This window comes from Electrona antarctica (genome assembly GCF_951216825.1).
Source record: "Electrona antarctica genome assembly, chromosome: 13".
Lineage (NCBI taxonomy): Eukaryota > Metazoa > Chordata > Actinopteri > Myctophiformes > Myctophidae > Electrona > Electrona antarctica.
In genome coordinates this window covers 21,937,460-21,951,015 of record NC_136794.1, presented here as the reverse complement: position 1 = coordinate 21,951,015, position 13,556 = coordinate 21,937,460, and the positions used below count along the sequence as shown (strand labels likewise).

General features: G+C 44.5%; 1 protein-coding gene across 4 annotated transcripts in view; it reads right to left on the bottom strand.

The window, feature by feature from the left end:
* Positions 1-13,556, bottom strand: part of LOC306935277 (protein TANC1-like) — a gene marked incomplete at its 3' end in the record, with an annotated part of 154,030 nt that overhangs the window by 72,558 nt on the left and 67,916 nt on the right. For all 4 annotated transcript variants that reach the window (XM_079518248.1, XM_079518247.1, XM_079518246.1 and 1 more), the window contains 2 exons: positions 4,718-4,854; positions 702-903 (listed from right to left, as the gene is read on the bottom strand). In XM_079518248.1, coding sequence (XP_079374374.1) covers positions 702-903; positions 4,718-4,854 — 339 coding nt within the window. The remainder of the gene's footprint in view (positions 1-701; positions 904-4,717; positions 4,855-13,556) is intronic.

Below are 13,556 nucleotides of genomic sequence, written 5' to 3'. Positions count from 1 at the left end.
ACACTAATGCACTGTTAAAAATTAGAGCGTGGATGTAAACTAAAGTAACTAAGTACATGTACTGTACTACAATTTCGAGGTATTTGCACTTTACTTGAGTATTTTCAATTTCCACTACTTTTACTTCAACTCCACTACATCTCAGAGGTGTACTATTACACCATTATTTGAGAACTTTAGTTACTAGTTACTTTGTAGGTTTTGATTATTATTATACAATAATTAACCACTTAAGCCCCTATATACATTTCTGCCTATTGACAATAGCAGATCTACAAGCTCGCAATGCATCACATCGCGACACACTGTGAGCTTGTAGATCTGCTATTTAAATAATATATATACAAAAACTTGAAATGGGACATTCTGCATAATGAGTACTTTCTACTTTTGGTACTTGAAGTACATTTTGATGCCAATACTTTTGTACTTTCACTCAAGTACATTTTGAATTCCGGACTTTTACTTGTAGTCGTTCTATATTGCAGTATTGATACTTTTACTTAAGTAAAACATTGGAGTACATTTTCCACCACTAGTCCAGATAGTCAGTCAGTCAGTCAGTCAGTCAGTCAGTCAGTCAGTCAGTCAGTCAGTCAGTCAGTCAGTCAGACAGACAGACAGACAGACAGACAGACAACAGACAGACAGACAGACAGACAGACAGACACACAGACACACAGACACACACACACCCTCACCTATGATGCCACTGTCCTTGCTCTCGAGTGTGGAGCTGGGGCTGGTGATGGTCCCACAGGGACTGGAGCGGCTGAGAGGGAGGGGCCGGTGGCTGCTGCTGGTGCTGTTGAGCGTGGAACACGGGCTGTCTGTGCAGGGGGAGGCCGTGCTGCTGGTCAGGGTGGAGCAGGGACTGATACCCCCCTGGCTGGTCACAGAGCACTGGATGGAGAGGGTGGGTGGGGTGGGGTGGGGGGTCACAGGAGGAGTTTTCACTCAGTGATAATCAAGTAATCAGTGATAATCAATCACCAGTAGTGGAACGTTATCAGGGAGGAGGGGCTTGTTGTTGGGAGGATCCATCATGAGCTTTAGCACACAGTCGCACACCCTTTACCTCTCACCAGAAACGGTTCTATGTCGGGAGCGATGCGAGACAAAGTTACAAATGACATCCGAACATCTGATGCGCGACGGCTCACCATGGACAGCGCTCGAAGCTTTAGAGATACAGGGCTTTGAAAATCCTGCTTTAACCCATTTTGACCTGAGATCAGATTAAAAAAATGTCTTCTACATCCTGGCAGTTTTCTGAAAAAGCTATGTTTCTATGTCAGTCGTTCTTCGATTTTTCAAAAATAGCAGACCTACAAGCTAAAGCCTCAATAGCTAAAGCATAACATAATGCTAACACCAAAAGGGGTTCCCGCCCAAAATGGGTTAATGGAGTCTAAATGGAGTTGGATGTAAAGAACCCATAGCTGGTGGGGACGGAGGCGTTGCATAGCAACCGGATCAACGTTAAAAGGTAAATTGACGGTCCCCGCTGTCATATATTGAGTATACGGGGGGGGTACGAACATATACGTAGTTGGCACCTGTCGTACCCTAGTGGGGGGGGTCCGAATATGTTCGTAGATGGCAGAAAAAGAATGAATGTACTTTATCGATATGAAACTGTCTCGCTGAAAATCAACATGCAACACTGACCCGGTTGCTAGGCAATGCCTTCATCACCCACCAGGATTTTTGTGCACGGCCCCATAGGGCTCCCATTCAAAGTAGGATCTTCCTGGCCTCGTATCTCTGAAACTAGGGAGCACTGTCCGTGGTGATCATCATCCATCCTAGGTTCGGAAGTGATGTGATTTTTTTATCGCATCGCTCCCGACATATTACCTGTTTCTGGCTAAAGATAAACAGCGTGGGCTACTGCTAACAGTAACACATACCGTTTCTTGCAATGGTCTGCGAGTGAGTAACCTGGATGTTAAAACATGGTAATCTGCCGTAATCTGCCGTATTCTGCGTGGCACAGCTAACTGGTATTTCCAATTTCCTGTACTTTTACTCCACTACATTGAGTAAAAACTAAAACATTTAGTTACTAGTTACTTTGTAGATTTTGATTGTAATTACAAAACTCACTCACTTCAGCCCTATATGCATTTCGGTCATTTGAAAATAGCCAATCTACAAGCTCACAAAGCTTGTAGATCTGCTATTTTCAAAAGAGTTTCATACATTTGAAAACTTGTGAAATGGGACATTCTGCATAGAGTAATTAAATTACTCAATTACATTTTGAATTCCGGACTGTACAGAGTACATTTACAGTAGTAGTTTTCAGTGATAATCAGTCTGACATCCGATATCACCTAAAAACGTGTTGTATGCGAATCCAACAGGATCAGAAATCACCTCACGTTCAGCAACAACTGGCATTCGTGTGCACATTCTTTAGCCGTGCAGTCCAAACAGCATTTTTTCACCTTATTTGGGAGGAGAGCCGTAAAATATGATTTGATTCCACTTGCCCTTGTTTTATCCCAAAACAACTGACTCTGACCATGTGAAAGCAATGTAAATTCCTTCACAAAAAAAAAAAAACCTAGCCTTTTCACATGAAAGGCATATGCTGGGTACTTTACTGTACACTCACATCGGGAAGGGCCAACAAGACTATAGACAATCCGGCGAGGAGAACTCTCAACTCTACCAAGCACAATAGATATTCTATATAGGAAAACTCTCAACTCTACCAAGCACAATAGATATTCTCAACTCTCAACTCTACCAAGCACAATAGATGTTCTCCGTACCTTTGTCGCATTACCATGCTTCTCTGACCGGCCATACAATGGCAGCATCTTCCTTTAAGCTAGATGACAACCATTACACTCCCAAACTAAACTAAACTTTACCCGCCGCCCCCCTGTCCTGCTGCAGTACACTGGTGCCAGACAGTAAATAGGTTGAGTGCTTCCTGAACGTGTGCGGTTATCTATCCTATTATAGCTAGAGAACTTGGCCTGGGCCCCTTAGTATCCCATTGATATTTGAGCACCAGATTCTACAAATGTCTTTCAAATCACGACAGCTTTCTGAAAAACCTACGGTTCTATGTCAGTGGTTCTCAAACTATTTCATGTCAAGGACCCTAAGAATTATATGTAATTGGCCGCCGACCCCCATCTGAAAATATGTTGTTCCAGAAGCAATGTTTTTGTTTGTTAAAAACGTTGGCTGTGAAAGAATATACATTCAAAGATTTGCACACATTTTCACGATTAAAAGAAAATGGCAGATCTACAAGCTTGTAGAGCTCGTAGACCTATGAGCTACTAGAGCTGCTATTTTTCAATAGCTAAAGTTTTAAATAATGGTTAAAGTGGTTAACCCATTTTGGGCGGGAACCCCTTTTGGTGTTAGCATTATGTTATGCTTTAGCTATTGAAAAATTGCAGATCTACAAGCTCATATCGCGCCACCGAGTGGCGCGCTACGAGCTTGTAGGTCTGCTATTTTTGAAAAATCGAAGAACGACTGACATAGAAACATAGCTTTTTCAGAAAACTGTCAGGATGTAGAAGACATTTTTAGAATCTTGCAAACAGCTCCACACTAGAGGACATCAGGGTGTAAAACTTTTCCAATCAACTCTTATTCTTCATCTCTCCCACGTGTTGCTACACTTTGGAGGAGAAGTGTGTAGGCTGTGACTCAGACGGTTTCAGAAACTACAGGAGGTGGAAGCCTGCAGCCCAACATACCGGGCAGATAGCATTACACCTTAATGACATTTAATAATTTACTCTAGCAATATAGACTAGGTCTGTGTTGTAAAACAGCAGTATGGAGGAGGAGGAATGAGTGAAATCGTTGGCAGATGACCCTGTAGCGTTCGTTGTGAGAGTTCTGAAGACCCAACATGAAGGCTAAAATCTCGGGTGGCAATTTTACTGTAAAAACAGACCCATAAGTAGTTAACTAACATCACGACATGTAGCCCAAACGTGCTCATTTGACATCCCACCTAACGAAAGTGACTCACACAATACTGTATAAGCCTCTTAAAGGGTTCCTCAAAATGACCAGATGTGTCAAAATGTGTCCAAAACGCACACACGACGAATGAGGGAATCAAAGTGAGCCGGCCTGTGCTCTCTGCTCTCAACACAGCCCCAGATTAATTAGCACGGCCAAACAAGCGAAGGCTCAGTCATAGGAGGACATAAACTATTTCTGGACACACTCTTCTACATGTTCAAGAGCTCCAGGAACAGCACTCAAGTTACTGAGCGGTCGGTGTGTGTGTGTGTGTGTGTGTGTGTGTGTGTGTGTGTGTGTGTGTGTGTGTGTGTGTGTGTGTGTGTGTGTGTGTGTGTTGGAGACAAGGGGAGGGCGACATGTCACACTGGAGACATGGCGCTGAAAACAAACCATGCAGCAGTCAAGATGGTTTGGAAACATCCCCTTGTTTGCTTTGTCTCTAACAGCAGTTTTGAGATAGTTACCCCTGGTTTGTTGCGGTCCAACATCACTTCTCCTGCACTCTCTCAACTCCCTCCTCCCGTTCCCCTCCCTTCTCTGTCCTTGTCTACCGTATGTATCTATCCATGTATCTATGCGCATGCTGCAGTAGTGAGAACAGCTGCATGCTGTGGGAGGTGGTGGTGGTGCGAAGACAGGATGGGAGATTGAGGGAGGGAGGGAGGCAGTGAGGGAGGGGGGGAGCAAAAAAATTGCCAAATACCTTCTTTTCATTCTTGTCGTCCATAGGTATGCGAGCCGTACCCGGGATCCCTTCTCCCAGTAAGAAGCCCAGCCTTGTCATCAGTTCCTGAGTGGCGGGAGAGGAGGGGCTTGGCTGTTTGTCCGCTTGTTGCAGCTCTGTGGAGAGAAACGACTCAACGTGAGCACAGCGATCATTCCCCCCTGTGTTCCAGCGTACCGCGGTGCGCCCGGCGCAGGGGCCACTCTGTATGCCCTTCCCTTCCCTGCTCCACTCCGATATGCTGCACTACTCGCCAACTGCTGCTGTGCAGACCTTGAGAGGGTGAGAGAGAGAGAGGGCGAGACAGATTGAGAATGAGAGAGAGAGAGAGAGAGAGAGAGAGAGAGAGAGAGAGAGAGAGAGAGAGAGAGAGAGAGAGAGAGAGAGAGAGAGAGAGAGAGAGAGTTGTGTGTGTGCGAGCGTTAGTGCGGGGCAGAGACAGAGAGACGAGAGGGAGAACGCAAGATAAGGGGGGCATGGGCTAAAGCTTGTGTCAGTGTGTGTGTGTGTGTGTGTGTGTGTGTGTGTGTGTGTGTGTGCGCTAGCGCAAATGTGTGAGTGCAAGTGTATATATGTCCAGCAGCCAACCTCATTAAGAACCCCCAAAAGTCTATGAGAGAGAGAGAAAGAGAGAGATACAGAGAGAGAGAGAGAGAGAGAAAGAGAGAGAGAGAGATACAGAGAGATACAGAGAGAGAGAGATACAGAGAGAGAGAGAGATACAGAGAGATACAGAGAGAGAGAGAGAAAGAGAGAGAGATACAGAGAGATACAGAGAGAGAGAGAGAGAGAGAGAGAGATACAGAGAGAGAGAGAGATACAGAGAGATACAGAGAGAGAGAGAGATACAGAGAGAGAGAGAGATACAGAGAGATACAGAGAGAGAGAGAGAAAGAGAGAGATACAGAGAGAGAGAGAGATACAGAGAGATACAGAGAGAGAGAGAGAGAGAGATACAGAGAGAGAGAGAAAGAGAGAGATACAGAGAGAGAGAGAGAGAGATACAGAGAGCGAGAGAGAGAGAGAGAGAGATACAGAGAGAGAGAGCGAGAGAGAGAGAGTGTGTGTGTCAACACGTCTAGTGTGGTGATCTTTGTGGTTGTTTACATCTCTCACTCACAGTCTCTGAATAGCAATGAGATGGAGAGAGGTTGTATCCTCCCTGGACACTTGTTGAGACACAGATTTCAGGGAGTCATCCACAAGTCAAACCCAACTTTGTTAGATATCTTTGTAACATTTGTATTGCATCATCATCTGGCCAGCGGAGTCTTCAAAGTTTATTTCTCCTCCTCGCTACCCATTTGATGAGCTTACATCAAGACTATTATGCAGCGATGCGTCTGCAACAGTGGAGGGATTGAGGAGGGCTAGTGTGTACCCCGCGTGCGTGCGTGCGTGTGTGCGTGCGTGCGTATGTACGTGTGTGCGTGCGTGCGTGCGTGCGTGCGTGAGTGCGTGCGTGAGTGGTGGTTTATTTAAGTAAAAGTATCAATTCTGCAACATTGAAATACTGAGTAAAAGTACAAAAGTATTGGCAATTTGGAATAGAAATGTACTTAAAGTGCCAAAAGTAAAAGTACTCATTATGCAGAATGTTGTCAAATGTATAAAAATCTTTTGAATTGTGAGCTTGTAGATCTGCTATTTTCAATGGCCGAAATGTATATAGGGCTGAAGTGGTTAATGTATGCTTTGTAATAATAATCAAAATCTACAAAGTAACTAATAACCAAAGTTTTCAAATAACTGTAGTGGAGTAAAAGGACAATATTTGGATCCAAAATGTAGTGGAGTAGATGTAAAAGTATTGGAAATTGGAAATACTCAAGTAAAGTACAAATAGCTCAAGATTATACAGTACTTAAGTAAATGTACTGTGTGTGTGTGTGTGTGTGTGTGTGTGTGTGTGTGTGTGTGTGTGTGTGTGTGTGTGTGTGCGTGACACAGAGACAGACAGAGAGAGGGGGGGGGGCAGAGGTCTGGGATACAATAAGTTATTATATAGTGTAGCTCTCTGTCAGCACTCCTCTCTCCCTCCATCTATCCTTTACTCTCTCTCTCTTCCACAGTTATTAATAATGCTGGCAGTCCATCTGATTAAACACAAACCAGTCCAGCAGCATAATGTACTGCCAAGCCCCTAATGAGGTCCAAACTAAGCCACCTCGCAAAGTGCAGGCCTGCACGCGTCGCACGCACGCACGCACGCACGCACGCACGCACGCACGCACGCACGCACGCACGCACGCACGCACACGGAAAAGTCATAACTCGGGATGGCAGTGTGCAACTGTATGCAAAAAGCACATTTAAATTGAGTACCAACTACTCATGTTATTATATGGGTGCAGTCTGACGCTGTGTTGATTGCATTGCATTGTTGATGTATTCGCTTACAGTGTGTTCGCCTTTGGGAGCCTTAAAACTTCTGTAGCCATTCTGTGTGAATTTCAAAGGAATGCCAGCTGTTCCTCGAAGGGGTTCTCCAAACACGTACAATAGGCTATGACAGTGGTTCCCATACGTTTTAGTACGTGACCCAAAAGAGAATTTTTTTATTACTAAAATGAGATGTTTGCCTGGGACTCAAACTAGTGAAAATAGCAGATCTACAAGCTCACAACGCGCCGCTTCGCACCACATTGTGAGCTCATAGATCTGCTATATTCACTACTTCTTAAACATTTGTTTTCTAATTTATGGAATTTCTTTAATTTTTATTTTATTTATTCATGAAATTGAATGAACAGATATAATATCTGTCCAGTGTCCATGATAGGGCCAGCAGGGAGCAGAGTTGATGGAGATATGGTTGTGAATGATGATTATAATACATCATTACTCAGCCACTCCCAATAAGAATTAATCAAGAGACCAATTACAACCCCCCCCCCCCCCCCCATTCACAAAACCACGTTACCTGGTGGTTAACGAGGATGAATGAAGTCTAGAATCCACAGCAATTATGAGCCGCCCTCAGGCCACGTTTAGTCATTCAACTCACAAGGCACATCTGTGCATTCTGGTGAGCGCAACTTGCATTCATCTTGCAAGCCTTATAATTTGATGCATATTGAATATCTTGTCATGATCAGAGTTTCATGCGGTTTGGTGGCTGACAGAAGATAGCCTGGAAACCAGACAGATCTGCCACAAGAAAAATAAATCCATGGGGAGGTCTGTCACTTTTTTTACATTTCGCTCACCCCAGAGTGTTGTGGGTGACCAATCATTTTTTGGCCCATTTTTTAGGTGACGTTGCATTCTGCCCCTTGGAAATAAATGTGCTACACCAAAGTTCCAGACTAATATCTACACCCCTCCAGCCATGAAATGTATGTGGGTACCAAAAGACGCTAGGAGGTAGAGGTCTTCATGTGTCCACCCAAACTTAAGATCCGAGACAATACCCGAGACCCGAGATCCACCCAGCTCGCATTTGGGCTGGGTCAGGTCCCGTTCTATTATCAAAAGCCCCAGATCTACTCTGTTTATCACTATGTGTAGTACCAAGTGGATCCGAGGAGACCCATGATCAGCAGAGAAAGACAAAGTGTAACTTGCGTGATGATTAGCGGCTACTCTAACCCTGAGTCACTGCCACCCCAATGTGTGTATGTCCACCAACATCAGTAACATCAGAATTCTAACCGTTTTGTTTATTTTCAACAGCCTTTCAGAATAAGCAGTTTAAGTTAGAAGCTGGCTTAGTCTGTCTGATTACAAACAAAAGTGTGACAAAAAGTCATTTATATAAGCTATAGTAAACACTGGAAAGTTCTACGGGCTTCTCAAAACTGTGTTATGCAATGTTTGTGTTTACACAAACACTCAAAATTGTCCATTTATTGTCAATGGCATTTCATGTTTGTGTTAGGACAAAGTTTCTGTTAGCACATGCACTAAAAGCTGGACATAACTGTACAGTAGGCCCCTCAAAAAAGAAGAAGGAAAAAAAGAAATAGTTGCAGTCGGTGCTGTTTAGGATGGAAGGATAATCCATGCCAGTGATGTGAAGACATCGGCTGAAAACATAATTAATCACTATATAAAATTACCCCAAATTACTTTTTTTTCACCCTAGTGTCAATTATCTAATGTAATCCTGGGTGCTACACTTCCTCTGCCAACCTGGGGGGGGCAGCGGACTGACCTCATGCTTCCTTCTATGCATGAGGAGTCCAAGCTGCTTCTTTTCACCTGACAGGGGGGAGCTTCCCCGGCCAGACGTAGCGTGTGGAAGGAACACATTATTCCGACCAGTTTCTTTCCCCTCCATCAGGCGCCCCGGCTGGCCAGGGGGAGGTAGTTTAGAGACCAGGATTACTACATGTTTTTTGTGAGGCTACCTACCCTACGGGGAGAACATGCAAACTCCACACAGAAAGGCCCTTTCACAAACCTGATGCTCTGATGACACAGAGGAAAGACCACGCCCCCAGCGGGAATCGAACCCAGGACCTTCTAGCTGTGAGGCGACAGCACTACCGGCTGTGCCACCATGCCCCCTTTACATTAATTACTTAAGTAGATTATCAAATATGAGGAAAACAGCATTTGATAACTAATTAATTATACTCTTGAATCATGGAACATTTTTCCAAAATCCAAAAAATCCAAAATCCAAGGAAGGTTGACTGAGCAATTGTTTCCTGGAGTTAAAAGTAAATATTATAGTCGTCGTCACAGATTGAAACTCCCATTGGCCTACCTGGTGTACGTGCACAGAAACATAATGTACAGACAGCCCCCCTTATCCCGGTCACCTGACCAACAGAGAGACGGTTTCGAGGGACAGCTGATTAGATCCATCAAACTGGTCTTTATTACTAGGTCCTGACAGGGTCACTCCATCACTGGGTCCTCTCTAAACCACTTAAACCCACCTGGCTCTGAGGGGCAATCAGTAGATGTGTGCTGGGGATGGAGTCATCTCCTGCAAGACAGCCAAGGATCTCCAAGATAGATATTACACAGCTAGATAAATAGAAGGCTTGAGATAAGCTACGTGTGTGGATACAAATACACACACTGTGCACTCACTCACACACATACAAACAATAATCTATCCACACGGCGCACACATACTGTATGAGCAGTTACTCTGCGAGTTACTTAACCTATACTATAGAACTTTCAGGGGGAAGGGTTTAGGAATAATTCCTGACCTTGCCTGCAAAATATGTCCAGGTGCAAAATACAAGAAGCTATTAAAATAGGTGAGATATGAAAAAGTAGCAAATAATAAGCATGTGTCCATAAACGAGGACAGATTTTTTTTTTTTGGTGTGTATGTGTGTAGGGGGGCTTCATACATTTTCATTATGCTTTCTTCTATATCCATTAAGGCAAGGCTGAATCAATCAGTGTTGATTGGACAATTATCTAAGCCTACGGTGCAAAGGGGGGGGGGGGGGGGGGGTCTAGTTTGCATTTGCATTAATACGATCTCTAATGGTGGATTTAGTTGACACAATGAAAAAAATCACACCCGTGTGAACTGAGTGGTGCAAGCATTATGTTATGCTTTAGCTATTGAAAAATAGCAGACCTACAAGCTCGTAGCGCGCCACTCGGTGGCGCGCTATGAGCTTGTAGACATAGAAACATAGCTTTTTCAGAAAACTGTCAGGGTGTAGCCTGATCAGCTGTGGTCTGACGTAATGTCAGTGACCATAGTAACCATGCTCATTCTGTTGGGCACAAACACACACAGGTACTAACAAAGCCAGTTGTTGGAGTGGTTTGCACCACTCAATAGAAAGGCGATAGTATTCAGTGTGGGGCAAACAGCCTGTCACAGCCAGATCTGGGAGACCAGTAGCTTTGTTGTTGCAAGGAAAGGAAAGCGGTAAAATGAGACTTTAGTGGGTGTTCTATAGTCTCAGACCGGTTCAAACACCGCTCCGACGGACCCGGAAGTATCTCTGGAGGAGGCGCTTACGTCACGGCTTAAATACCGAATAGTAATATGTAGAAGCTCGCAATGCGGACATTGGCTATTTCCGCTATTTGTCAATTTTATAGGGTTACGTTTATAGGAAAATGTCCCTGCTTTTGTCAGTTTTTAAACACCGAACACTGTCCTCACAGATTTTGAACAGAGCACGTCTCCTAGTATTGTGTGTAGCGTCTCTCTTCCAATAAAGTAAGGAGATGAATGTCACCAAGGACCTTTTATTAGATGACCTCCACTTTTAAAACAGCTGCATGGTACACTTAAGGGAATGGAGCCCTCTGGCTGGTATAAATCACTGGTACAATTCAGTAAGAAGCCTCTTAAACAACCATCCCAGACAGTCGATGGAGGAGCACTGTGTTCCTGGGTTATAGTAAAAGGCCTCTCAGATCTCCTCTGCCACCGACGTTCGTTCAATTTCAGCCACACAGACACATTAGGGCAGGAACAGGGTTAGGAGCCTCGGTCACACAGTCACATCGCCGTATCTCATCCCTCATCGATGAAACAAGCTTGTTAATATCTGGAAACCCCTAATTTGTATTGTGTAAATAAGACAAGAGAGACCCTATGGGCCGATTCATACTCCTATTTTAGAGCCGAATAAAAGTCGGTTCGGCTCTGTAGAGCCTACAATGTGACGTCATTTGAGGTTCGGGGGGGCGGGTACCGTCCTAAAGTCGGCTCTTCGGTGCTACAGAAAATTTCTGACGAGCCGAAATAATTTCGGCACTACAGCGCCGAAACAGCGGTAAAATAGGAGTATGAATCTGCCCTATGGCTGTGCCGTTTGTAAATTAGCTATGAGAGATCCTACGAGTGTGCTCTTTGTGTGGGGAACGAGCTTCTACCTTCTGCCTTGATCTCCTTCTTCCCTTTCTTTGTTTCTTGGAAAAACAACACCATGGGAACTATGCACAAAAACTAATTTCACCCACTATTTTTTACTTTGTGACATCACTCGGTGATGAGACAATAAAGATGATTCTGATTCTGACCTTCTGACCATCCGTGTGGCAAAAAGGGATTCCGAAGTCTGGCCAGGAGGTTCAGCCTAGCCTCGCTGACACATGAATCCCTAAGATAGGATTCAATGAGTGCTTTTTATCAGTGGTCTTATGTGGTCCTCCTTTCTGTAGGCTGTGAATACGACGGTCATGAAAGAGGGTTGCTAGTTGCTACGGTATGGTGATTCACAATGTTATCAGCAGCGGGGCTCCTCACTGACTGTGACTGGTCTGCCTGTCTCCTGAGATAAGGTGACGGTGGACTGAGTGCCGGGCCAGCTCCTAGCTGGCTTTCACCCTGCAGTCTGGAGAGAGATTGTGGCTCTGCTCTCACTCCGTTGCTAATGCTCACTGGCTCTTTTACCCCGGGGCGCTGCAGGTTACTCACTCCTATACACACAAACAAGCAGATGCACACATGCATGCTCAGCTCACACACAGGCACGTAGATGTACACACATACACGCACGTGCACACGCGCGCGCACACACACACAGGAATGCTGAAGTGACAAGTCCACTCATTGTTCGTCTCTACCACTGCGGGGACAATAATGGGCGTGAGGACACTGGTCTGTCTCTCTATCTCTCACACTGTATGTGTGTGTGTGTGTGTGTGTGTGTGTGTGTGTGTGTGTGTGTGTGTGTGTGTGTGTGTGTGTGTGTGTGTGTGTGTGTGTGTGTGTGTGTGTGTGTGTGTGTGATTAAAGCCCGCAAAGCCTCTGGGCTGTCCACGGGCCAGAGGTGGAACAGTCACAGCTGTGAACTGTGTTATTATTACAGCCTATTATTCATACATCAGTGTGGAAAATGTACAGTATGCAAAGTTGCATACATAAAACTCAGAAACAACTCGGAAACAAATGGGGAGTGCATGCACCACACGGTCATACAAACCTGTTGTACCCATCCGTCTCGTCTGTCTGTGTCACTTTTATGCCCATAGTAATAAATATTACTACTGTCCAGAAGTAAAATAGGCCTATATCTTTTTCAAATGTGACACTAATGTCACTGGTATTAGAAGATAATATCACTGGTATTAGAAGATAATATCACTGGTATTAGAAGATAATATCACTGGTATTAGAAGATAATATCACTGGAATTAGGAGATATTAGAGGCTGTCTCTCTATCAGTAGGTAGTACTGTAGGTGCATACGTCATAGATAAGAGCAGAGAAACTAGGTGGGTACAGTACCAGGTCATTCGGTGTTAATTCAACTCTTAAAGTGTAATCAGTTTGAACACTTTCAGAGATTAAATAACACAGTTGGCCAGATCAGACTCAATCCTCTTGTTATCTTGACAATATCGATAAAAACAAAACATCCCTTGCTCTACGAATTTCATAAACCGCTTAAGACCGGCGGTGGTTCAGGGGTAGAGTGCCTGGATGGTAACCGCAAGGTTGCCAGTTCAAACCTGGGCTCCCGCAGAGTTACTGTCGAAGTGTCCTTGGGCAAGACACTGAACCCCTAATTGCTCCCGATGTGCTAGTTGGTGCCTTGCATGGTTTCCGCTGCCATCGGTGTATGAATGGGTGTTTGAATGGGTGAATGTAATGCACAATCTCTGTAAAAGCGCCTTGGATAAAGGCGCTATATAAATGCACCATTTACCATTTACCATTTAAGACCGTTTAAGTGATAAATTGAGCTGTAAAGTCAATAGGCTATATACAGTATGCATACACAGCATTTTGGAAAGAACCTTTGGTCACTTCCCTACTTCCTTCACAGGTGTTACAGATGATACTAATGAAGGCTCTGTTCCATTCTGGTCAAACAGAGTCAGGGTGCTGCTATTGTGCATGTTGGCTCACTGGAAACACTCTGCTACACCAGTG